The 26,442-nt window shown below is 43.4% G+C and overlaps 1 protein-coding gene across 3 annotated transcripts; it reads left to right on the plus strand.

Annotated features, from left to right (window-relative positions):
* The first annotated feature begins 1,624 nt into the window (after positions 1 to 1,624).
* Positions 1,625 to 25,821, plus strand: CA5A (carbonic anhydrase 5A). 3 transcript variants are annotated; one of them, XM_027890426.1, is made up of 9 exons: positions 8,852 to 8,972; positions 9,983 to 10,180; positions 13,691 to 13,809; positions 14,530 to 14,625; positions 15,519 to 15,581; positions 17,119 to 17,274; positions 18,753 to 18,869; positions 25,274 to 25,319; positions 25,540 to 25,821. In XM_027890426.1, exons 1-8 carry the CDS (start codon positions 8,852 to 8,854, stop codon positions 25,289 to 25,291), a joined length of 888 nt encoding a protein of 295 aa, XP_027746227.1. In that variant the 3' UTR covers positions 25,292 to 25,319; positions 25,540 to 25,821. The 3 variants fall into 3 exon arrangements, with proteins under 3 accessions (XP_027746218.1, XP_027746227.1, XP_027746209.1); XM_027890408.1 differs by lacking the exon at positions 25,274 to 25,319; XM_027890417.1 differs by lacking the exons at positions 8,852 to 8,972; positions 25,274 to 25,319; positions 25,540 to 25,821 and adding an exon at positions 1,625 to 1,909 and having other exon boundaries at positions 18,753 to 23,019.
* Positions 25,822 to 26,442: the final 621 nt, after the last annotated feature.

Raw genomic sequence — 26,442 nt, forward strand, 5'->3', positions numbered from 1 at the left:
AGTGTGGACATCAAAGAAAAGCTTCCCTTAGGCTGAAGTAAAATCTTCCATGGGAAGATTTCCCTGTGTGCTAAGAGATGACAGACAATGAAAACATCACCAAGCAGTTTCTCATTCAAAACAAGTTTGTTAAACAAACAAACAGAAAACCTCATACAACCCCACAAACAAACAAACAAACAAACAAAAACCACTGAAAAATATTTCATAGGTAATTTTATGATTTAAGGAACGAGTTGGGTTTATTGACAAATTTTTAATGTCAGAATGTTAATTTTCATAGTTTGATCATTTATCATTTCTTCTTGCTGTGTCATTGATAGGTTCTGTAGCTTTCAAAATATACCCACCTGTGCATTTAATGACAGAAAACAATCACATGGGCATTGTAAATTCTGACAAGGGAATTATTAAGGGCCCCACAATCCTTTTGCTCTGCCTTGACCCTGAGACCACCACCAAGTTTTAATGGCCCTGACAAGCCTCACCTGCAGCCTCCACCCACCTCCACAGGCCAGGAGCCCATTTAAACCTGAGCTTGAGCCTGGGCCCCTCAGCTCTGCTGTTGGGTTACTTGTCTTCAGGTTTGTCTTTCTCCCTCGCTTTATGAAACACTTTGCACCCTTGTTGCTCCTTGTCTTTGGCCCTGTCACCTTTTGCTCTGTCTGGGCCCCCTGGTTGGACTTTGGACCTGGTTTGTCACTGCCAGGGGACACTTTGGCTCTGCTGTGCAGGGTCATCCTTGGATCCCTGCTTTTCTGCCCTTGGGAAGGACAATTCTATCTTCAGTGGCTCCCCATTTTCATTCGCATTTGGCCTGTAATAATCTGTAACAGTGAGAAGTCTTTAGAGGAACTCTGTGCCACTGATGTGGATTTTGGCTGCGGGAGGGAGAGTAAACATCCCAAAGAAAATGCAAGGGTGAGATTTTCATAAACATCTTCCATGTAAGTCAGCAAAGTTACTGGAATTGCAGGTGAAAATAGGAAGACAATAACGTTTTTCTTGCTTTCGTCTCTAAGAAATGTGGGTCAGGGAAACATCTCCATCTGTTCTCTCCACTGCAGAAACAAACACTTCACCTGGTTCCAAGTGGTGTGTGAGCAGGGGAGTAATTGGGGTTTCTTATGCCTGTTCCTATTTCTAGTCTGTACAAAATTAGGGGATGTTTTTTGTTCTTAACAAAACCTGTTGTTGAGTTTGTTCCTAATTTCCCTCCTCGAGGCTGCAGTGATGCTGCCCAGAGCTAAAACGCTCCTCTCCCTGTTGTCATCAGCGAGCTTTGGATATCTCCCGGATTTCTGGGAATTCCTCAGTTTGAGCAGTCCCCAGCCCTCAGCATTCCAGCTGTTCCCGACAGCAATTCCTGGCTATCAGCATTCAAATATCCAACTATTCAATTGCAAAGCGTGTAGCCTGAAGTTGTGATAAGAAACTTCTCCTTGCCTACCAAAGAGGGGCTTTCTGCTGTTCTCTGAACCAGTTGAGGGGGAAAAACCTGGAAAACACGTGTAGAATAATCATCAACCAGTCGGGCCCCTCTGAGCAGATGCAGAGCCAATGAAGAAGACAGTCCGGGGACAAGTTGAAAATTAACCACTTGGTTGGCTCCACCTCTGAACCAGCAAAGGGTGTTCTCCAATATTTTCAGAAATAAGCCTGGCGACCCCTCAGTTCTCTTAGAGCTCTGTATCTATAGGGATCTTTTCCTCTTTGTGTTGATAGGTCCATCGAGCCTGGAAAACTTCTCTGAGTGAGGAAGTGAAGATTTTAAGTGCCCGGGTGGTGGCAATGAATGGTGTGAAGACAAATGCCCTGGGGCGTCTCTACCAGCAGCTGAAAAGCCTCCGGAGCCCAGCACGACCCTGCAGCCTGGCTGCCTGCTCCAGGAAAAACAGGAATGCTGCCTGTAAGTGCATTTCATTTTACCCAAAAATAGTGGATATGTGCCTAACGGAGATGCTGAGGTAGGAAGAGAACCGATGTAGTTAAGTGTTGTTCTTATTTGTTAGGTAATCAAAAGGGGGAATCTGAGAATGTGACTGAAGGATGAAAGGAAAAAGAGTGAGAGGAACTAGAGATGGAAATACCTTACGGAATTGCAGGGTTAAAACATTGTTCGCTATTTCTGCTGTGTCAGTGCTATCAGGTTGTTTGGGATTTTCACTTGTGACTGTAATGAAGAAACAATGCACAATCACTACTTTTTAATTTGGTCCTGCAACATTTGAGTGGTTACATGGAAATAAGTGTAATCCAAATACATTTAGCACAAGTTGAGTCTGACTTTGAATTTCATAGACACCACAATGTTTAATCTTGAAAATGAGGCCCAGTACAAACCAAAGCCTTTCCAAATGTGCTGTACAGAAATACAATAAATCACTGTGAGATGCAGGATACTACTGGAAGATGTTAAAGATTTAGTTACTTAAAATACTGATTAACTTGCCTACAGATAAGATGAGGCCACCAGAGATTGTGTTTCTACACAGATCATGTCAGCTGGAGAATAGTCAAGAGTCATTTTTTCCATCTAGAAAATCCTTTTGCTTCGTATTTTTTTTCCTCTTTAAATGTATTCGGTTTCACTTTTCCCAAAGAACAGCCAGAGCCTTCCTTGAATACTGAGGTGGGATTCCCTTCTTTTCCCATTACCAAACATTAAATTTTGTATTTACCCTATTGATGATTTTGTGGCACAAGGCTTTGTTTCTATTGAAAGCCACAAGAAATATTCAGTAGTTACAATATTTAATAGCTTTGCACTTGTAAATGCATTTTTAAAAGGTGATTTTTAAATCTATAGAAGATGCCTAATCCTAAAAGCAAAATTAGCATTGAATTGTTTCACCAGTGGAACAATCACAAGAAAGAGCCTAATTCCAAATGTAAAATGGAAATTATCCCACCTGCATCCATGACAGTGCTTTCCTCTTTTCTGAACTGTGCAGAGCTTTCTTAGCACAGCTCAGAGGTCTCTTAAACTTCCTTCCCTACCAGCTTTGTCTTGACAAGCAGGCTCAGAAACTTCATTTTCCCCATTAAAATAAGGAAAAAGACATTCTTCTATTCCAAGTAAAACACTAAAGTTTAGAAAAGCAATGTTTCAGCCTCATAAAATAATAGCTTTTCTAACAAATTAGTATTAATTAGGTGCATGTAATAGTAGCTTTTCTGCTGAATTCATATTAATTAGATGTGTTAATTAGTCTGTATAACCCACTGCACAGATGGGTGGATGCACATGAGGGGATATATTAACAAGCACTGTCCATATCGCTTCTTTATCTCCAGTTTGTGATAAACTTTTTAATTCAAGACAGATTTAAGAGCTAAACCCCAAACCTGTGCCAGACAGTGCAATGCTGGGCTCCTACAAACTGCTCATGGTGACAGGAGTTACTGCTCCAGAGGGGAAATCCAGAGAACTCCCTGGAACTGTGGTTGGAAAGTCATTATTCTGAATCTTTATTCATTTTTTTTTATATAATTTATTTGCTGTTTTTATATTTGAAGACATAAACTGAGAGATTGCTAGTGAATATTTATTTTGAGTCCAACAGCTTCCAATGTGGAGTCACAGACAATATAAATCCTTAAAAAGTAATGGAATTGATTAAAAGCCAGCACAGGATCCCTCTATGCAATCCCAATTCTTCTGCTTGTTCAGTGTTGAACATCCCACAAAATTCTATGGCCTATAGAGCTACGAACTTTAGGAATGGAATTTATTAGTGTGAAGTGTTCCCCTTCTGTTTAGTGAGAGAAGGTGTCACTGTAGGCAAATTATCTGCAACTGTTCAGTGGGGCAAGAAGTTAAACTGGAAAAAACCTGAGCTCTCTAGATTTCTACATGAAATGGAGAAAGGAATTATTTTATGACTACCCACCAGAAGACATTCCATTCCAGGAAGGGATCATCCCACGCTGCTCTACTGAAAGCCCACCGAATAAATAACTACAATTGGTGTCTATTTTTACTCACATTCCTCTTTTTTATTAAAGACCGACAAAATTCATTACTGAAATCTTTCTCTACTCCGTGCCATTCGTGCAGGAAATGCCAAAACAAACTGATTTAGGAAAACATTCTCTTTGGAATGGCTGGTTTTGGCAGGCAGGAGTAGACAGGAGCTCTGACTAAGACAAGCCTGGGGGTCACTCACAGTTAACTCAGACAAGGGTTAAACAACTCGAAGGCTGATACTTTTTAGAGCCTTTTTTTGATTTTTAGAGCCTTTTTTGGCTTCTTTTCCTGCACTTCTCTGGGAAAGAACTGTCAAAACACTGTTGAGGATCGTGTCATGTATGTAAAAATTCCTAGTGGTGTGGAGGCCCACAGTGGATGTCTGTGCTAAGCTCTGGGGCGTCTTGTGACTACACATCGAGGTGCTGCTTTCAGACATTATTTTATTACAATAGTTGCTGGAAAAGCACTCCATGGGGATTTTAAGCCTATGAATTTATTTTTAACTAAAAAACAAATTAAAATCAAGAATTGGATCATTTTAACCCTTACCCCCAGTAATTATTGCCAGAGCAGACCTGGCTTTCTCCTTTCTCACCCTTTTAGAAGTAGTTACAAGAAAAGCAGAATCTTTCAAGTTTTAATTTTTACGAATTGTGGAAGTCCAGCAGTGCCACCCAGTCCAGGTGTGCCATCTCCAGGACTGCACAAACAACTGCAGGGACTCCCCAAACTGTCCAGGAGATATCTCCCAAGCCCCTTCCATGCCGAGTTCCTAAGCCTGCATGCATAATTTTAGCAAATGTTTTTATACAGAGGAAGATAAAGCCTCTGTTTGCTTTACCTTGCCAAGTGGAATTACCTCCTCCTTATCTGGATTTAGCCTCAGCCTCTGCCTCCTCATCCAGCTCCTATCTCAGCCAAACATTCTGGAAGCAGAGAAAAGCTCAGCATTTCACAATCTATGCTGCTTTCCCGTGGAGCTCAGGGCCCCCTGTCAGCTCCATCCCTTTGATAAAAACCACTGGGCTGTTTATCAATAGACTGGCCCGAATCACAGGCCCCATCTGACACCAATTCAACAGAATTTCAACACCTTGTCACGATGAACCTCGGCCAACCATCGCTGTTATCCCCCAAAATCTTCATTCATACCAAAATAACTTTCAAAGAAATCAATCTATCCTGGATTTCCTTGGCAATATTCAACCCAAGTCGCTGAAGCAGAGTCCTTTAAAGTTTAAAATGGTTCTTTACTGAGTTTCAGGAATAAGCATAGTTTATTTTCTCACTCGGAATGTGTTGCTACGGCAAGCAGCCCAGCCCAACTTAGGACAAAACCTTATTTCCTTCCCCTGGGTGGTGTTTTTCAGCTCTTCCCACCCTGTTGTCCTCCCTGTTTTATCTTGGAGCTGGAGGAAGCTTGTTTGAAAATCCCTGTATAAACAAATCAAAGGACTTGATTCCACAGATCTTTTCCTCTTTCTTTTTAAAAGATTAAAACCATGAAGACTGAACTCCACTGAAGCTGAGTCATTTTACCCCTCATTTTTCAACACATATGTGAGATCTTCTCCCCAGGATGCTTAAATGGAATTTAACACTGAAGCCTTGAAAAAATGTTCTGTCTCTTTAAAACAAGTTTACAACAGTGTAAATTGGCAGTAAATCCTTTCATTTGACTAAATTTATTTTGAGTTTTTACCACAGAACTGTGGCCTTCAAAATATTTGCTTGGAAACTGTGCTATGAATTATAATAATTCATTAATACAGCCTGTATTTTCATACGGATTTTGACTCCCAGCCTGAAGATTTTGATACTTGTATCAGTGCTAAATGGACTTTTTAATTGCAGTTTTGGAGTAATTGTTAATAATAGAAAATAATTCCAAAGATTGGGACTATTTGGATGGCTCTATACATCCACTTCAGCTGGGAAATGCAGGAAAAGAACCACAATGCAAATGTAAGAAGCCTCCAAATACTATAAAATTAAATGGAACATCACTGTGTCTGTCTGGGAGGCTCAAAAACCGATTAAAACAAGCACAGATATTAGGTCTGTTTGTGGCAGATCTCTCTTCACAGGTGATTCACATCTTGCTCATGCTTTTTATATGACAAAATTTACTATAACTGCTCTGACAATAATAGAGATATGAGTGTAAGAACGGACAGACCCTTTCTCAGTGGGCAAAGGCTGCAAACTGCTCACTTCATTTGTAATTCCCACCTTTTCTTTAAGTAACTTTGGACATTTGAAAACAGATCTGCAGATGATGTTTCTAGTTCTCTTTCCACACAGATCCTGCATCACTTGAGCTCATCTCTTGGGCCAATTGCCAGATTTCTGGTTGTGGAAACCATTCTGAGATCAGGAACAAGAGAGAAAGGAGCTGAAAATCTCTCAGCTGGCCCAGAAATGTAATGATTTGGGGAAAACAGGAGAACAACATGGATATTGTAATTCTGGCTGCTGTTCTCTCCAGCTTTAGCTGTGTGAGAGTCATGTCTCCCCTGTACAATTCACCATCTCTAACCAGAGCATGGCCAAGGGAAAGCTGTTTCTGGAATGGTCCAGAAAAGAAGATTTTGGCCACATTGCCTAAGTGCTCCAAACAAAGTTGAGGGCTTATGTTTCCTCTTGCACAGGTAGTTTTTGTCTTTCTATCTGCAGGTTCCAACACCATCTCACTGCCACTGAGCATTTGGAAGGGTTTTTCTTTCACTCCTGAGAGAAGAAAAGGGGTTTTTTTAATTAAATGCTGGAGTTTCACTGACATTTATTCTCAGTAAGAAATAGCATGTGCACATAAAAACTGGATGGAGACTCTGCAAATGATTCAGAAGGGGAACAAAAGTATTGCAGGTCTGAGTTATTTCTCTTTAGTTTTGCACTGGAACAGCCAATTGTTTCTGAAAGCCTGTGCTGTAAGAACTTCCCTTTGGTTTTACTCTTCAGCCCACAAGAAGTGACTCATTCTGTCCAGCTTAGCAACTCTGCAATCAACTTAAACCTTGCAGGATCAACCCCCTAAAAAGCTTCATGGAGTTGGGTCTTCTCAGTGCCACAGTGTAAAGCAGTTTATGCTGTATATGAACTATCTGAAGCGTTATCTGAGCTGTGATTAAGCTGAAGCTCATCTGGGCTGTCCTGATGATCAGGAGGTACCTGCTGATCATCAGAAGTTTCAGCAGCAGACACGTCTGACCTGTGCTAAAGAATTGCCTAACCATGATCAATAAGCTGTTAAACTGTGTTTAAGCCTGACTGAATCACGATTTTTATGGGCAGCAAGTCTTTTCAAGTTTTTTAAGTACCTTTCTCTTCTTTTTAAGTTACAGGGAGCTCTATATGAGAATATTAAATTAGCCTCCTGAGATTCAAATCGAGAATCCATTTTGCTGCACTTGAACCCCACTATGCAAAAAAGACTGTGCTTTAAAGAAGGTGTGTCTTGGCAGGGAGGAAGCAAAATGAAATCTAAACACAGCTTAACATCCTAAGATCACAAGCTGTTTGTACACCTCCTGATGATCTGCTTTCTGATTGTACAGCCACTCAAAGCAAATAACTCACCAGATTTCAACCTCCTCTTACTCAACTCAGGAGTACTTTAAACTGTGAATGCAATGAAAACTTCTTACATGATGTTGTAAACCAGAGCAAACACTTCTTGGTTGTCTCTAATTGAGTCCTGTCTCCTCTTCAGTAAAACATTGTCAATCCTACATCAGGTTCCTCATGAAAATTCAAAAGTACTCATGCTGACAAAAGAAAAACATCCTTAAAAGATAAATGAATTTAGGAGAGTAGCTATGAAATAAGATTCAAAACAGGTGGTAAGATGAAGGCCAGAGGCTGAGGGAGGTGTTCTGCTCCTGGCTGCCCAAGAGAGCTGGCAAGAATGAGAACACTTTATCTCTGCCTTCACTGACACTTTCAGCTTTTTCCAGGCTTTTCTTTATAGTGTGTTCCTCACTGGCAAGTGGATAAGAGAAAAGGTGTGAGGAGTGACTAAGATTTTAAACAGTTTCTGCAATGTTTCAGTGCCTCAAGCAGTGTCAGGTGAATATGAGTTGAGTTGACCCCTTTTACCATCCAGGTTGGGAGTAGTTTGGCCTCCTGCCTTTGGAACAGCTAAGGAAAGTGACCATAATGATAACTTTTCCTAAGTTTCCTATGTACACTTTGGGGCAGGGACCTTGCTGTGCCAGGGCCACCCATCTCTGTGGGTGATGGGGATTCTCTTGGTGGGAGGTGACACACTTTTGGTGCGAGGAGATAGACTTGGTGCCAAAGAATCAGTTTTGGTGTGAAGGAATAAATACTATTTTGGTGTGAGGGGATACTTTCCTATTGTGAGGGAATGTACTTGGTGCAAAGCTATTGCTTTTGGTGTGAGGGAATAAATACTCTTGGTGTAAGGATGTGCAATTTTGGTGTGAAGGGATAGACTTGCTGTCAAGGAGTAAGTTTGGGTGTGAGGGAATAAATACTCTTGGTATTTATCCTCTTGGAGAGGATACAGTTTTGCTGTGATGGGATGCACTCGGTGCGAAAGAAGAAACACTCTTCTGGTGTGGTGGGACACACTTTTGCTGTGAGGCACAGGGACGAGCCTGCCCACGGGCAACGGCGAACACCCACACGCAGGGAGGGAACTGCTGTGGCTTCTCTACCGCTGTGACAGGATAGAACTCCGGTGATCTCGGCCCGCCCCTGGGGAAGCGCAGCGGGCCGGGCCGGGCCGCCCTCGCCGCCTCAGGCGGGTGCCATGGCGGCCGGGGGGGCGATGGCGGTGGAGGGGCCGTGCCGGAAGGGGCCGCGCCGGGCCGGGCCGGGCTGGGCGGTGGCGGCTCCGCGATCGCCCCGGCGATGCTGCCGCTGCTCCGCCGCGCTTGGGCGGCCGCCGCCGCCGCCTCCTCCTCCTCCTCCCGGCGGAGCATCCGCCGCTGCAGCCTGGGCGCCTGCTGCTCCTACCGCCTGCGAGACGCCCGTGAGTGCCAGCGACCCCCGCGACGGGCTGCCTCGGGCCGGGGCTGCGCTCACCCCTCCAGACCGGCGGCTCCCGGCGCCCCAGGAAGGCAGGGCGCTGCCCCGAGCTCTCCCCGCTGCCCACCCCGCTCTTCCCTCCCCTCGCTGCCCTGTCCTTCCTTCCACCGCTTCCAGCCCCCCCGCCGCTTCCAAACTTCGTGTGGGAGCGGCAGGGACGCCGAGCTCAGCCGGGCTTTGTCGCCGACTTCCTCGGCTGAGACGCCAGGAGGTGCCTGTGTTTTGAACATAGAGGGTATTTTGTACTGCCTTACCTGCGGCGGGTGAACTTATGTAGCCCGATAAAGTTTGCTCCTCGCTGGGAAACCGAGGGGGAAGGTTGTTTGGCCACCCGTCATGTGAGTGGTTCGTTAAAAGATTTAATTTGTATCTAAGGAAGTAAGTAGACTGTAATGTTTCGGGTTCAGTGGATGCACAGGGCACAAAAACCTGTCTGGGGGTCATCAGTGTCGGGGACAGCAGGTGAACAAGTGCTCCCCATCCACACAGATCTCAGGTGTGGTTTTAAACAGAGCAAACTCCTGTAGAAACTCCATCTGTGCTTTTACCCCGTTATTCTGTGTCCAGTGCAATACCAGATCAGCTGATGGTATTGTTGTCCAAGGAAAGCTGAAAGGGGGTGCTGAGACTCTGGCAAAGCTGGAAAACAGAAGCCACCTTAAAATCAACTGGCAATAAAAGGAAAAAAAATGCTTTTTTCCTGGGATATAAGGGGAGAGAATTTCTTTGAAGAGTATTTTCCAAGTGCAGAAAGGTATTGACACTGTCAAGTTACTGCGCTTGCCTGTGGTTTGGAGTCATGCAGCTGGAATGTAATATTTTTGTTTTACTTTCCTGCTCATCAGCTGACTCAAATTAGACTTTGGTGACAAAGCACCTTCCCTTGCCAAAAAGTTCTGAAGTGTTTAGCTCTGTATCGTGCATCACAGCCTGACTCTCCTCATCATCTTCCAGTGCATCCACTTTGGCAGAGCCCGCTGACGATTCCCGGAGGCACCCGACAGTCTCCCATCAATATCCAGTGGAGAGACAGTGTTTATGATCCCTTCCTGAAGCCTCTGAAGATCAGCTATGACCCAACAACATGTCTTCACATCTGGAACAACGGATATTCATTCCTCGTTGAGTTTGATGATTCTACTGATAGATCAAGTAAGCAAACCCCAGAAAAATCTATTTAATGTCTCGTTAATGCTTAGAGGGGAGAAAATGTTGTGTTATGTGAATCTCAGGACAAGTGTTGAAAATGAATCTACAGTAAAAAATGCTGTAGCTAAACATGGATTTATAGTGGTGGGAATTGGAATGAAGAAAGTCTATTTAGGCTTCATTTTTTTATGTTGCACAAATGCCCTGTTGTAAGCCTCAGTGCCTTGTCTTTTAGGTCATAGCTTTGCCTACATGAGTCAATCTTCAGTCATATATGTGTGTGTTTGCCTCTTTTAAATCAGATTCCATCACTGGACTTTATTGAAGTAATCTACCACTTATCTTTTTTGTGGTGTTAACAGTTATATTTAATGCATTTGAAATAATCAGCTGCCAAATTACTTGCAGTCGGAAAGCACACTTGCTTATCTCCATGGGCTTTTGGGGAGTTAAACAATACTGAGCTGCTGCCCAGGGAGCAGGTGTGTGTGTGTGTTGCTGTTGTTTCAGGGCAAGAGGAGTCGTGCGTGGAAAATCCAGTCACGGGTTCCAGCAATTTCATGGAATAATCTCTGACCTGAGCAGCTCAGTCTTTCTAAATGCTCAGTAGGGGCAAGTGGGTTAAAATCAAGATACCGCTCCCAAATTCCAGATTTTTTTGTTCCTTTTTCAAGTTGCCTTTACCAGAGGATATTGCAGGTACTTGTGAGGATATTTCATAAGGCAGGAGAACTGAGCACGGGATTACTCAGCTTGTCCTGGAGGGAGCAATTGAGAGACCCTGGGCAAGCTTGAACCTGTTGGATCAGAGTCATTTATGTTTAAGGTGACTGCTCACTGTGAGAGATCCCACAGCTTCCTGGGGGATTTAGTAATGCTCTTGGGAAGGGAGCTTCCAGCACACAAATATTTTGTGTTCACAATACCAGTATTTTTGATCGGTGCTTGGAAAGAGGCTGATAATGCAGCAAAAGTGGTGGTGGTGGAATACAGGGAGCTGGTATGACATTTGAGGCTTCTTTTGTTTTTATTGTTTCCAGCTCTTCACTCAGAATATCAGTTTCCAAGAGGGAATATTCTTGCCCTTATTTGAGAGCTGTTATATGTAATGGAGAAGCCAAGCCCTGCCCTTCTGTTTCTGCAGCACAAGCTGCTGTTGCATAATCGAGGTGGGATTAGGGAAGAGACATCACTTGTCAGTTTATCATTGATTTTAACTTCCTAACTTTAGGTTTGATTTTAACTTACTAACTTTAGGTTTGCTTTTAACTTAACAGCCTTTTGCTTTGTACAGCCACACCCTGCTATCTCTTGAGGGATATGATCCTTTAAAAGTGTTTGGTGGATAACAATTTTTTTTTTCTGCAAGAATTGATCTAGCAGAGAGGAATTTCCTTTTCATAATCCTCATCTTCCTCAAATGAATTCAAGTCCATGAAGGGGTGGGATGGCATTAAACAATCAGTGACAGGTTCCAAAACGATAGAGAAACACCAGATAGTGAGATGTTGCTGTATAACCCCCCAGTTTTCAATTGCCTGTCTCTCTCTTCCACCTTTCTCTCTTTACTCTTGCCATTTCTGGTTTTTCTTTCTGCCAGCTTCTGTCTAACAAGACTAGAAATCCAGAGAAGAAAGCTTGTGAATAAACAAAGGCAACACAGTTGAAACAGAAGATGGAAAAGACAAAATGAAATGTACACCCAAGATAGACAGAAATTCCTGAATCCTGAGATGAGGCAGAACAAGAGTTGGGCTAAAGCTGAAGGTAGTGCTGCTGGTGAGCAGAGCAGGAGGAGGAAGAGGGTGAGGGGAAGGTAGGTGCAGCACGTGGTCCTGTCTGTGTGTGATGCCATCAGGAAATGAGGCTGAAACAGAACCAGGGCTGCAATAAAAAGCTGGTGTGATTCTTTCCCCTGGTTCTTGTTAGAGTTCCTTTAAACCTCTGGTTTGTTTTGAGTTATCCAGATTGTAATTTGAGAGGAAATGCTTGTAAGGGGACTGTATTTGTTTCCTGCCACTTTCTGGTGTCCCCTATCGGAACCTGAGTCTCTACATCTGTGTGTCTGTGCCTAAAGTCAATTGTGAGGCAAATATTTAAGTGAATGTGACTATTAACACAAATTTAGTCACTAGTGGGTTTGCATCATCACCTGATCAGGAAAGGTTCATGTTAGAGCACAGGCACTTTAATTGGGAAGGATTTCGCACTTCTTCATCCCACCCTTTCTGCATCACAGAGTCAGAGAATGGTTTGGTTTGGAAGGGACCTTAAAGCCCATCTCATTCCACCCCCTGCCATGGCCAGGGATACCTTCCATTAGACCAAGCTCCATCCAACCTGGCTTGAACACTTCCAGGGGTGGGACATCATGATTTCTTAGTGATGGTCAGTATTATATTCATTCTAAGAGCTCAGCAGCAGTGGATGAAATGAATTAAATGCCAGTTTTCATCCCTGTTTAAGCTTCCTCCTTTACCACAACCAGGCCTGTCCAGTTAGAATTTCAAACCTGCTGGCTGGCTTTCAGGGGAAAAAAAATAAGATGTGAAAAGCTCTTAATGCCTCTCATTGTTTTCTCCTTAGCATGAAAGTGATTAACTTATTTTCAAAAGCAGTGTTGGAATTAGGTGCTTTAGACCATGGTTTGCTGTAAAACTTCACCATGTCCTGCAGTGAAGTGAAAATCAGCAGGTGCTCCTGGTTCAGTGGGGAACTTAGCAGTGCTGGGAGAACAGTTGGACTCATGACCCTAAAGCTCTTTCCACCCCAAATGATTCTCTGATTCTACATGTATTATTAGCCCTGTGGCAGTAATTATGGTTTCTCATTTACCAGATGCTCTGATACAATAACGAGCAAGATGAATTTGCAGGACATTCCTGGTTCAATTAGGAGGAAATGAGTAAAACCACAAAGCTGGGCACAGACTTTTTCATTCACATCTTTGCAAAATGGGGAGAGGCCTTCTGAAATCAGGAGAGCAGACTGAAGGTTTGCCTTTATACATAGCTAAAAAGTGCATTAAAGCTTCCAGAACTCAGAGTCTTGCCCAGGGGCAAGTTTAGATACTTCCTGAAGTATAGCTTGAATAGTTTGTAGGCACAATATTTGCATATTTTTGGCTGTGCAGGAAATCTTTTCCCTTTGGTTCTGCAGTCTGAAAGGTGTGTTGAAGCAGAATAGTGTGTTTGGAGTTTTGTAACTTGGAGGAGAATTGAACGTGTGACACGATATATGGATTTTTCTGGCAAAATTTGATTTTTGAAGCCTTGATTGTCACGAAAATATCAATATTTTTTCACAGCTATTGGGGCTTTGCTGGGATGTCATTTAGTACACGTGTCATTGCTGCAGCCAAGCAATAGGTCACTGTTTCAGTGTAAATGGTTGCTCTGCTTTATGTTTTTGTGTTTGTTTTTTTTCCTGGGCAAATTTTTGTCAAGGATTTCCTTGTCTGGACAGTTCTGAGTCTCATGTTTATTGATATGTGTGTCTTGTTGTGTTTTTTAGTAATCGTTGGAGGTCCCTTGGAAAACCAGTACAGGCTAAAGCAGTTCCATTTCCACTGGGGAGCTATAAATGACTGGGGCTCAGAGCACACAGTTGACAGTAAATTTTACCCAGCAGAGGTATGAGATAAAATGCTGAACAAATGCAAACACTTGTCTCAGGTGTAAATGTTTAAGGAGAAAATGGATTATTTAATTCTCCCAGCCACAGCTGTAAGTCAAGAGGCCTGATCCTCCTTACCTTGTACACAATAATTGTCTTGTGTGTGTGACCCCAGAGCCTTGGCTACTGTTCAGAAGTTTATTCCAGTTATTTTTTTGGCATTTCTTAAATTATTAGAATGATGTACAGCAGAGTTCTCTGGCAATATGGTGGTTATTATCATCACCTCATTGTCTGTTTGCAACTCCTAAGCAGTTATTAAAGTAGCAAAACTTTTGTGCTTAAGGGACTACTAAGGAAGAAAGAGTCAATAAAAAGGATGGAGTCAATGGGGAAAAACAGGACAGTGTGCTCTGTTCTTTCTGTTAAGAGAGGGACAATCCCTCCAGTTCCAGGAATAATAAGCTTTTTTTGTTCCTTTAACTATCGTTTCTCCCACAGACTAAATCCCTTTCATATATGGCTCTTTGCCTATTGTTTAAGGCAAAGAAAATAAAAAGGGAAAGGGAAGGACCATTTTCCAATAACACTTTGTTCCTCATTTTTTTTTGGTGTGGTTTCTGAGGCAACTCATTGCAGTGTCTCAAATTGCCAAGGACCAAATGTAGCCAAGATCAAAAGTGAGGTTTCTTTTCTGTGCTCTGTGCAGGTGCTGATTTCTCACATTTCTGTTTCAGTTGCACCTGGTGCACTGGAATGCTGTGGAGTACCCCACTTTTGAGGAAGCTGTGATGGAAGGGAATGGCCTAGCTGTTATTGGAGTGTTTTTAAAGGTAACTTCATAAGCTGTAGTGCTGTCTTTTTGTTTGCATTCTGTTAAAACCAATTCAGGGCAAAATACATCAGGATGCAGCACGGGCAGGGTCCTGCTCCTGGGGAGGAATAACCCCAAGTGCCAGCACAGGTTGGGGACTGACCTCCTGGAGAGCAGCCCTGCTGAGAGGAACCTGGTCCTGGTGGGTGACAAGCTGACCATGGGCCAGCAGTGTGTGCAAGGGCCAGGAGGGCCAGTGGGATAGATCCTGGACTGCACTGGGAAGAGTGTGGTCAGCAGCTCAGGGAGGTGATCCTGCTCCTCTACTAAGCCCTTGCGAGGAAGTGAAGTGTTGTGTCCAGTTCTGGGCTCCACAGTTCAAGAAAGATAAGGAGCTGCTGGAGAGGGTCCTGCAGAGCCCACAGAGATGATGAGGGGTTTGGAGCATCTCTCTGATGAGAAACTGTGAGAGCTGGGCCTGGTTAGCCTAGAGAAGAGGAGACTGAGAGGAGATCTCATCAATCTATACAAATTATCTCCAGGGGGTGTCAGGATGGTTCCAGACTCTTCTCAGTGACAGGACAAGGAGCAGTGGCTACAAACTAAAACCAGAAGTTTCACCTTAACATGAGGAAGAACAACTTTCCATGGAGGTGGCAGAGCACTGGAACAGCTGCCCAGGGAGGGTGTGGAGCCTCCCTTTCTGGAGACATTCCAAACCCACCTGGACGTGTCCCTGTGTCACCTGCTCCAGGTGACCCTGCCTTGGCAGGGGGGTTGGACTGGGTGATCTCCAGAGGTCCCTTCCAACGCTAAACATTCTGTGATTATTGTTCTCCAAAATATGTGTATTAAGATAGATAAGTAGAACATGAGCTTAATGATTGCCCACCTTCTCCCTGTCCCCTGCAGCTGGGAGCACGGCACGAGGGGCTGCAGACCCTGGTGGATGCCCTGCCAGCAGTGAAACACAAGGTCAGTGCTTTGAAGTGCTCCCACTGGAGGTGGGTGGGGAATTTTTAAGGAGCAGTTGTGCACTTGAAGCTTTCAAAAGCTCTTGAGGAAATGAGTCTCTTGAGATCGGATCCGCTTAGAAGGGCACGCACTTGTTTCGTGCTTGAAGTGGTGGTTTATTTACTGGGGAATTGAGGCTTTTTGATTTTTGTCTGGTCTTGGAGGAGGAAATTACTTGCTTTTTTATAAACACTAAGTTTTCTGCTACGAGAATAGGATTCTCTTCCTAGTTCATTCCCGACTCCTGCCAGGAGAGGGAGTGCTGTATCTCTGATAGTGCTCAGGAGCAGCTCCTACTCCTCCAGGGCCCTGTTCCCTTTTCAAAGTACACACAAAAAATACACATGGACAATTGTAACTTGTAAGCGCATCCAGCTGAAATCACCGTGTCCCTATTTCTCACAAGAAGGATTTTTAAAAATTCAAATAAAACAAATATTTATGGCAGTGCAGTGACAAATAAAACGCCAAACAGGTCAATTCGGTGCCAGAAGAGCTACAAAATCTGTGAACATACATCCATTATGAGAATGTAATGTTTTACAGCGTAAGAATTTGAAAGAAACCAAAGTCAAGATTTAAAAAAAAAAAAAAAAGAGTGTCAAGCATCAGGCTCATCAGGCTGCATGTGGACTGCTCAGAATGGGATCTCATTTCCGAAGGGTGTCACCCAACAACTCAACAGCACTTGGTTTAAAAACCCTTGTTGCCTTTCCAACATTATCACTGATTTAAGGACCAAACATCACCCTGGGGAGGAGGAGAAGGGTCAGATAATATCCGTTCTCATCTCCTTCCTCCATCTAGAATCTCTTCTCCAACCTTCTATTTCTGAACAATTCCTGACTGTAATGTTTCTCATTCTAAGTGGGGAATGGATAAAGTGGAAAGGAAAAACGGGATCTTCCTTTCCTGCTTTGCCAGTATATCCTAGAAGTCCCTCAGGAGCAATGTTTGTGTAGGACATCTCAGGCTCTGAAGTTCCTATGTGGTGTCTGATACCTCACTTGTGGGATTGCAGTTCTGGAGATGGGAATATTTGATATGATTTAAATAAAACTTTGCCTCAAATCACGTGGTGAACACTAAAATGCTGTTGTTTGCAGTCTTTTAAGTTGTTTCTGGTGGAACTACCTGAAGTTACTCCACCATTTATTCTTCCTTCTTCCTGTTTGCATCCAGCTCCCACAAAGCCACAGGCACTTGCTCCTTCACACTCCTTGTTTCTTCTGCACTGAATTCCTAATGACCTGTGAGGACAACTGAAATGTCAATTTATATATTTCAATATTTATATTGAATTTCAATTTTTTTCTGCGTGATATTATATTTTTATGTAGATCATCATTAACATCCACAGCACATAATTTCCCACACCATACGTAACACGTCCAGTATTTAATCTCACGATTAAGATCTTTTTTTCATCTTCTGCCTTTTTTTTTTTTTTCCCTCAAAATACAATCCTTACAAATATATTTTTTTTCTCGGTGTTTAGGACACTGTTATCGAGTTTGATGTCTTTGATCCCTCCTGTTTGTTACCTTCGTGTCCTGACTATTGGACCTACGCGGGCTCCTTGACCACTCCCCCCTTGACTGAATCTGTCACGTGGATTATTAAGAAGAAGCCCATAGAGGTTGATGAAGATCAGGTAAAGCTCAGTTTTACCTTTCACATCATCCCTGTTGCTGCCACGGAGGGGAGGATGCCCAGAAGCACTTCTTGCTTGCCAGCAATTCTCTGGGAATACTCAGAGGATTCAGGATTTGAGGAGGAATCCTGGCTAATATTGAAAGGCTCGAGATGTTTCTCCAGCTCTCCTCAACTTCATCAGCTCTTCTCAAGAGATAAACAATGCTGGAGCTGCCCCTTGAAAACATCAGAGGTTTTAGGCACTTCTGAGGTTATTTATTGGAGCGTAATTTTGTTCCCTTCACCAGGATGATTTTTGTGGAGGGAAGGATTTGTGAAATTCTGAACTCTGAGCTTTCTGTCTGTATTCTTGATGGCCACAGAAATCTTGGAGGCACTGCAAGGGCTGATCCTGTGCTGTTCATGTTGTAAAAGGTAGAAGAAAGTAGATGTAGGGATAAGGAAAGTGGTCAGAAGGAGAATCGTGGGAATTGTGCTACAATTGTGGGGTTTGTTGGAAGTTCTCAGGATTTTTCTGCCTCTTCAAAGAGGTGGAGAGGACTTTGAGGGGCATCACAGCATAGAACAAGTCTTGGGAGTTTGCTGCAAAGCAAGTAAAAATGGACAGCCCCCCAAAAAATCTACCATTTATTCACGGTTTAAAAGGAACTGAAAATCATCTGTGCATTGTTGCAGTTTTTTGAGGCTTTGATTAGTAATGAAGTGAGAATCCAGTGACATGAGGCAAAAGAGATATTTGGTTTTTTTAATACAATTTTGCATGTCCATAAAGAAAGTCATGCTCCAACCAAACACCAACTCTGAGGGATAAACCTGCATGTGATTTTAATGTTTTAGTTTACATAAAGGAACAGGATGGGAAGAACTGAAGTTTGTTAACAGAGCAGAGAACTGCAGACACAGGGTAGCAATCTCCTTTTAAATTGAAATTGTTCTCATTTTTCCTTTTTCTTGGCTCTGTACTCTCCTTCTTCTATGGCACTGACTTAACACTGGAATGCCCTTATGAGCATTAAAAGCTGATCTGCTGCATAGTTAATCTAAATCCCAGTTATAAACCACTGAGAGAACAACTACCTGGATTGTTGCTTGCTGAGGTTCCCTCGTTCCTGGCTGACAGCATGTCAGGAAGGGTGTGAATTAAGGCTGGACAGGTTTAGTTCAAGATGACACATGTTCCAGTATCTGAATAGGAATCAGGTCTCCCTCAGATGTGCCACATTGGGGATTTAATCTACCTAAAGATGGCAAGTGACTGACAATTCCTCTTCTGCATTGACAGGGATGATGGGATAATCTTCACCAGCAGGTGACAAAGAAGCGCCAGAAATTTTCTTGAGAATTTCTCAGAATACAAATGTAACAGTAACTTGGATTTTTATTTCCCCCCCCAAGAAGAAATGACTTTGTTTTATCACAACCTCCAATAATCTTCCCATGAGCCAAGTCACTAAAGTGGACATTTCTCTTTCTCAGCTGGAGGCCTTTAGGATGCTGCTCTTCACCTCAGACGGGGAGGAGGAGAAGAGGATGGTGGACAATTTCCGTCCCCTGCAGCCGCTGATGAACCGAACCGTGCGCTCGTCCTTCCAGGTCAGGCACCTCCTGGACACTGAGGCACAGCCCCAGGGCCACGCTGAGCAGGTCAGGCCATAGGTGGCCCATCAACATCAGGCTGCAGCACATGGACATAATGTTATTCTTCATTATTTTCCCCCTTTTCCTGCAGTGTATCCCTGCACTCTCGCAGCCAGCCAGTGGCAGTCCCACTAAGTGCCCTTTGACCTCCAGTAGAGAAGCTGTGGGGGTTTTAGTTTTGCTTTTCTAAAGAAGGAAATAATATTAACCCTTAACAAATTGACTTGCTTTGAGGCAGGGATCAATAAGGAATTATTAAGACAGCTGAAGCTAAAATAACGATGGGAGAGCTCTTCCTCTGCCTGTTCTCTGAATTGTTCTGTGTCTCTTCACATGCTCTTTCAGTGCCTGGCATGAGTTAATAATCCTGGCCAAAAACTTGTTAGCAAGGAGGAAGTTTGAAGAAGTACAAAGTATTAACACTGATCAGGTGCTTTCGTGAAATTGTTTGAGGTCTGGGAAGAGAACTGGAAGAGAAGTAGCTTTTCTAGTCACACATACAGAGATGTTTTACCTTCTTCCTTTTTCCTTGGATGAAAAGAGGAGAAGGACAAAAATGACTTGTAGAATAAAAGCTCTTTCAATTCCGTTGGCTGCAGGATCCCTGTTTGATGTGGAGGCCACAGAATGTCCACTCTGAATACATCACAAGCCAGAAGACCTTTTTTAAACCTTTTAACAAATGTAGAAGCTTTTAGCTTTGGCAGCTTTTATTCTTCTGTGTTAATAATGTATTAGGAGAAGAGACCAGAGGAGAATTTGCCAGTATCTCAGGACTGGCAAGAGCAGCAAATTAGGTGAAAATGTCCAATTGATCCCAGGAAACTGATCACATCAGAGGAGAGCGAGATTAGATAAGACTCAGCTGACCCTCCCAGTGGGATTTAGGGAAAAAAGGACAAAACCAGTTTCTGAAACCTGTGCTAGGACAAAATGCAGCCCTCAGAAAGGTTTTTGATTCCAGTAACTCGCAGAGCACCAGTGCACTCTCTTCAGAGTTTTGCCTAAAGGTGTATTTTCTTATAAAAAGACTTATCCAGCTTCAGGACAACTGGGGAGCAGTTTGTATTTTTAGCACCTTATGGTAACGAGGTCCAGTGGTGGTTGAAGTGTATTTGGGGACCAAACCAAGCTGCTGTGGAGGCGTCACCTGCAGAGTCTTATCCCGGAGCAATGGTCCAATTGCCACGAGCATTATCTACCTCTGCACATCCTACTACTACTAGGCCTAATTTTCTCTCAAGCACCTTCTTCCCTGGCTCTTTCTGCTTTGCTGGATGGTCAGATTTTCTGGTGAGGAGCAGGTCTGTCTGTAAACCATGGTGAGATCTTGACTGATTGTGTTTGATTCCTGAGGAACTGCTCTTACTCATTTGCTTCTCATTGCTGGTGTGATTCAGCACAAGGGGAAACGTGACACTGGCTTGTCAATCTGAATCCAGAGCTTTAGAATTAATACTTCTATTTTTTTTAAGTCCAAGTGTTCGGTTTAAAAGCACTTTAACACTTCTTAGTGGGACCCCGATGATTTTTAGGTTTTGGAATAATCCTGTTCAACCAGTTAAGTGCCCAGATCCTGCCTTTGCTTCCTTAATAGCTCTACCTCAGGCTGTTGTTACTGTGCAACAGTTGTGCCTTTTCTCCCCTGGCAATTTGGAATGTGGCCACTTAACTTTGGAGTGACTGCACGTGGTAAATGTAAGGAAGTCTCCCCTCTATCCCAGTGTGGGATGTTTTTTCTGTGTAGTGAATTCAAGGTGGCAACATCTCACTTTGGTTTCTTTGCTTCTCCCAAGCCCTCTCACTGCTTGGGTGAACCTTTCCATGTTGGTTGAACTGTGCCATTTCTCTTTGGATGGGGCTTGGAGCAACCTGGGCTATGGAAGGTGTCCCTGCCCATGGAAGGGAGTTGGAACTGGATGATCTTTAAGGTCCCTTCCCACCCAAACCATTCCATGATTCCATGATCTCAGTTGAACTGTACAGTCTTTGGCATCATCACACAGACTTTCCACGACATACAGAAACTCATCAGTGATGATTTTTGCTGGAAAATGAGATGTTCCAAAATGAATTTGGAAGGAATATCTACAGTTCTGGCAATAGGAAGAGGATGTTTTTACTTTTTGCCTGAATGCACATGACCTGGTCATGAAGTTTGAGGTTTTTGTTCAGTGCTGTTCTTGCAAACACTTCTCTGAGGAGGACCCTGTAGAAGGATGGCAGTGGTTCAGATACTGTGCTACTCATTATTAATAGGAAAAATTGTAATATAAAGACATCTTAATGTTGCCTTATATTTAAAAATAGAGCAGACTCAGCAGCACTGGGCTATAGGTGACCTGCATCAATAATATCCTTATCATATATAATATATTCCAAAAAGCTTCATGCAATTGCTCAATTTTTGAGTTGCCTTGGTAATTTTCTCAGAGTTTTTGGATGTCTCTGCTCCTCTGAGCTTGTTTCACTCCTGGGAAATACAAAATACAGATTTAGGGAACCACCAGGGTGTAAATGTTTGACCTTCAGGTGCTCTGTAATGCTGGGGTACTTCCCACCCACCTGAGTTCTCCATGCTGAGCTTTGCTCCACTGAACCACATTTTCTTCCTAGGCGTGTAAATCTCTTTTTAACACAACACCACCCCATCAGAGGCGATGCTGAATGTTCCCTTTTCCAGTGATCCATTTCAAGTTCTCATGGAGATTTGCTTTGTTGAAGTATTGTCATTTATTGTTAAAGAATAGGTGAATTATCAAGTCATATAGTTACTAAGCTATACTCCATAAAATCACATCTGTTTTTACTGCCATAAAATTAATAATAATTAATAAATTTCAGCACTGATCACTTCAAATATATGGAAACAGGGTCAATGTAGAAAAAATTAACTTTACTGTGCTACAAAAGTAAGTTTTCTGTTACAGTTATTTTGCTGTTTCTTGCACTTATGTGTAGTGTTTTAGCATGGCTGGTTAAGGCAGGAAGGAGCTCAGCTGCAGGGCAGATTGTTGTTGGAATTTTCACTTTGGAAATGGACAGAATAGGAATTTTGGGCGTTAATTTTAACTTGTATGTTACAATCACTTTATTGGCCTTGTGAGTGCTGACTTCAAGGAAAGGATTGTGTGCCTGCACATGTGTGTAAAACAGGAGATGGGGTAGAATTCTTTTGCCTTAATTCTCTGTTTTGTGTGTATAAAAATGATTTAATTGTTGGGTAAGAGCTGATATTTGTAATGATTTTGCACAATTAAGTTAAACTTTATTTGAAAGATGAACCTTTGGGCTCTTTAGGGTAGTACAATATGAAAGGGTCAAAGCACATATTTGAGTTTTCCTTGCATAGTAGTCACTTTTGTAACTTAGCAGTGCCCTGGGAGGCATTCCTGTGGCAATAAGTACTAGGAATTAAAGACTGTAATAGAAATAATTTTGGGAAAACTGACTGAAAAGGGAGTAGAAGGTTTTTGAGCATAGACCTGTGTCTGTGTTGGCCTGACTTCCAGCTGCCTTTCAATATTCCTGTTAAATGCTGCTCTTATCTCATTCTTGGTCACTTTGTGGTTGGAACAACTCCCTTTGGCATTGGAATGTTTGATCTGTATTCCTGCATTCCAGAACTTTCTCACTTAGGTGTAACCACCTCATACCCCTGACCACTCTTGTGCTGCCTTCTGCCAGGAATGACCCCAGAGCTGAACAAGAGCTGCTCTCAGAGTTTTAAAGTCTCCCTTGGCTTTGAAAGCCCTAGAAACAGAGATTGTTTTGATCTCTCTGCAGGGTTTTAGAGGACTGGAATTGTACTTTGGAGGAAGGGTCTGTTTGTGCCTTAATTTTGACTGGTTTAATCTGTATTTGTTGACACATCTTTGCTTTTTTTCTTTGTTCATTGTGTTTTCGTGGCTGTTATTACATTTTGTGTATTTTAATGTTTGTTATCTGCCTGATCATAATTTACTGAAATCACTCTTAGCAGACAACATCTGTAACAGGGAATGCCTTTTCCCTCAGTTTTTACCTGCTGTGTAGAACCTTGTAGCTGCTGGATTTTACACTGTTACATTAGTGTGCAACTACAATAAAGGACCAGAGAAACCTGTGCCTGGATCTCGTTGTGTAATTAAGCTCTTCATGTTAAAAACTAGATTTTCCATCAAGCAAATAATACAATTCCTCTTTGGGAATGACCCAGTTCATTAGGAGTGGAGTCTGATCAGCTGTCAGATGTGCTGTGATACTTCCAGGCTCTGAAAGGACTCTGCTGAACTGTGTTAGAATGGGAATGAAAGCACAATGCCCTCTCTGTTGCTGCTGTGCTGATGGAAGGGTAACTAATTATTTATTACATCCAGCCAGATGCAACATGCCATCTCCCAGGGGATTCCAGATTTTGAGGATCTTTGCTAAGCTCCTTCTTTTGATGCTGATCATTAAAGTGGACCTGTCAGCTGAGCTCCTTTCTCTGCTGTGTGACTGGCCTTGATAAAACTGAGCCCACGTGTAGTGTAAGTCAAGAGATTCCCAGTTTGTGGTTGTGGCTACAAGAATCTGGCCAAATAACCCTAAAAAAAACTTTGAGTAAAATAAATTACTTACCACAATTAAAAATTGATACAAGAAAGTAAGTTTAGATTAGACGTTCGGGAGAAATCCTTCCCTGTGAGGGTGGGGAGGCCCTGGCACAGGTTGCCCAGGGAAGCTGTGGCTGCCCCATCCCTGGAAGTGCCCAAGTCCAGTTTGGATGGGGCTTGGAGCAACCTGGGATAGTGGCAGGTGTCCCTGCCCATGACAAGGGGTTGGACTGGATGATCTTTAAGGTCCCTTCCAACCCAAACCGTGCTGTGATTCTATGAAGATTGGCTGATTAGCTGAAATGCGCATTAATTTCTCTGTCTCACTGCTGAGCCATGCCTGGAGTTTAACTATCAGAGAGAGAGGTGTTGCTTAGCTGAATTAATTCAAACAAGTTTGTACTTATTTTGATGGGAAAAATAGGAGATAACATTCCTGGTTAAGGAATCCCCCCTAAAATAATAGCGGATAATGCTTTATAGAAGGTGGTGCTGTTTGGCAGGCAACACATTCTGTTATGAAGAAAGAGTGGCACAGGTTGAGAGTGAGGCCAGCTCTGATATTTTTACTATTTAAGGGTTCTAGAAGCTGCCATCACTTCCATTTACCAGAGAAAACAAACTTCCAAGCTCTTTCTCAGTGGAGCTGAGGTGTTTGCTGAGGAAATGGCTGGTCTGGTTCCAGCGGGGTGGCTGGGTGTGATCAAGGCGGCCCTGCCGACACCTGCTCAAGAACATCCACATTGCTCCTGACAAATGGCCAATTTGCTCCTGCTCCTGGTAATTGTTTGTCCTTCTGACAAATCCTTCCTTCCTTCCTTTTTGATGTGACAAACTCCGAGTGCCTGAGTATTAACACATGGAGAACTGATTGGATAATCAAATAGTCTTCAAAGATCCTGCGGAATAACTTGGGGGCCTGAGGAGAGTTAATGTTCTGATAATAACACTTGGCATTTGGGAAGTGCTTTGAAGATATAAAGCACTCTGGGAACACACTGGCAAAGCCAGGATTTTCTCAGGAATACAAATGGAGAAACAGTGGCAGAATTAACTCCGCTGGATTAATTTGCAAGAGAGTCAAGTATGTGGTTGACTTGAAATAGGGCAGTTCAGTGGCTGCTACTCCACTGCCTCTGGATCCTGGGATTTCCACATTCTATTATGAAGTTCCCTGTCGGAAGAATTACAGAGAAGAAGATAACTCCATCCTATTCTTGTAAAACTCAGTGGAAATTTCTGGGCATTGGGTTAATGTCAGGTGTAAAATTCCAGTCATCAAGCAGGTCATGGAGGGATCACTGTGGTCGTCCTGTGCAGGGCCTGGAGTTGGACTTGATCTGAGTGGGTCCCTCCCAGCTCAGGATATTCTGATTCCTGTTAGTTTATTTGCCTTGAGGTAAGAGCTTGGCTTAGAGAACTGCTGGAGTAAATCCCTCCATGAATGATTCTCTTCACTCGAATACAGACCTAAATTGGAGCATTCATCTGGAAACACCTGAAGCCTAGATTTTATTTCTATCCCAGGCCTGTCTGCTGAGTCCTGTGCAACAAGGTCAACAGAGAAACAATCCCTTAACCTGTTTCTTTTTTTCTGATTTCATGGTCCTGTGAAAATTTTATCCAGCTTAAAGCATTAAATGCAGTAACAATTGCTTTAGGTTACAGCCATAGAGTCTATAATGTTAAGGTGGCAGACTAAAAAAGGCTTTTAGGGTCACAGAAAAATTCTGATATGCTTTGCTATTTAATTAACTGTCATAGTCTTTTCAATCCCTTCAGGTTCCCATTTCTAGTTGAAAGCTGGAAGAATGTGCTCGGTGCCAAGGTAATTTTTTTCTAAGCTTTCTTTTTAAGTCTGGATGTTTACATAAACCCAGCAGCAGATTTTTGAGCCCCTGGGCTGAGCAGCCACTAGATGTCAGGTTTGGATAGTGCTCCCAGGATTAGGCTGCTCGGGATTCCTGGAATGGTTGGGAGTAGTGGCGATGGCAATTACCAGTATGAGGTACCTGAACATGTTACTGAAATGTAACATCTTTCCCCAGAATTCCCATCTTACGTTTGCTGAGGTGTCTTGGAGAAAACCTTCTGATCCACCCGCTATCTGAAACCTGCACAGAGGAGGATGGTCCAGGAGGATGGACAACTTCGGGTTTTGGAGCTTGGGCATGACTCCTTGTGTGACACCAACTGACCCCTGCTGAGAAACAGCTCCTCAGAGGTACCACTTCCATGTCTCTGTGAGAAGGAGTTTTGTTGGGAATCAGAGCTTCCAGGCTCAGGGCTCCTCTCCTCTCCTGCAAGGGCAAGTGGGAATCTGAAGTTGGCTCCTTTGGCCTTACTGCAGTATCCAAGTGAGCCTTCTTGGATGCAAAACTTATGCCTGCCTGTTTTGCCTGCACGCTACCAGATTGGTGAATTATTTTATATTTTCAGTTTCCAAACAAGCCTTTTTTGGTGGTTTTGGCATCCGACATGGCAGTCAGATTTCAGATTGACAAATCAGTTTTGGTGGGTTTTTTGTGATTTTGGCATCTGCCATGACAGGCAGGTTCCTGCAGTGCCTCTGCAGAGATGCAGGTGAGGCAGCACCGGAGACTTGGGTGGAAGGAGGATAGAAGTGCAGAGCAAGATGGGACTGGAGGGGCCTGAAACACAGGTTCTGCTGAATGCAGGTTTAGACACACAGGGGTCCGTTCTCCTCTATAGGAACACACAGCCCGTGCAGGCAGGACAGCGGATGGTAACGCGCCCCTCTGTACCCGGGAGCAGAGATGTGGGGTGGCCGCTTCGCTTCCCTTGTCTTGGGGCGCCGGGAGGGGGTCGGGATGAGAGAGATGCGCCGGTAGGAGAGGGAGCCCCCGGTAAGGAGCGAGTACCCCCCGCACGGAGCGGGTACCGCGGTTAAGGGGCGGTTACGGCCGGAGCGGAGCAGGTACCCCCGGTAG

This window comes from Empidonax traillii, unplaced genomic scaffold, assembly GCF_003031625.1.
Source record: "Empidonax traillii isolate 1590-97213 ecotype Southwest subspecies unplaced genomic scaffold, ASM303162v1 scaffold13:size3042203, whole genome shotgun sequence".
NCBI lineage: Eukaryota > Metazoa > Chordata > Aves > Passeriformes > Tyrannidae > Empidonax > Empidonax traillii.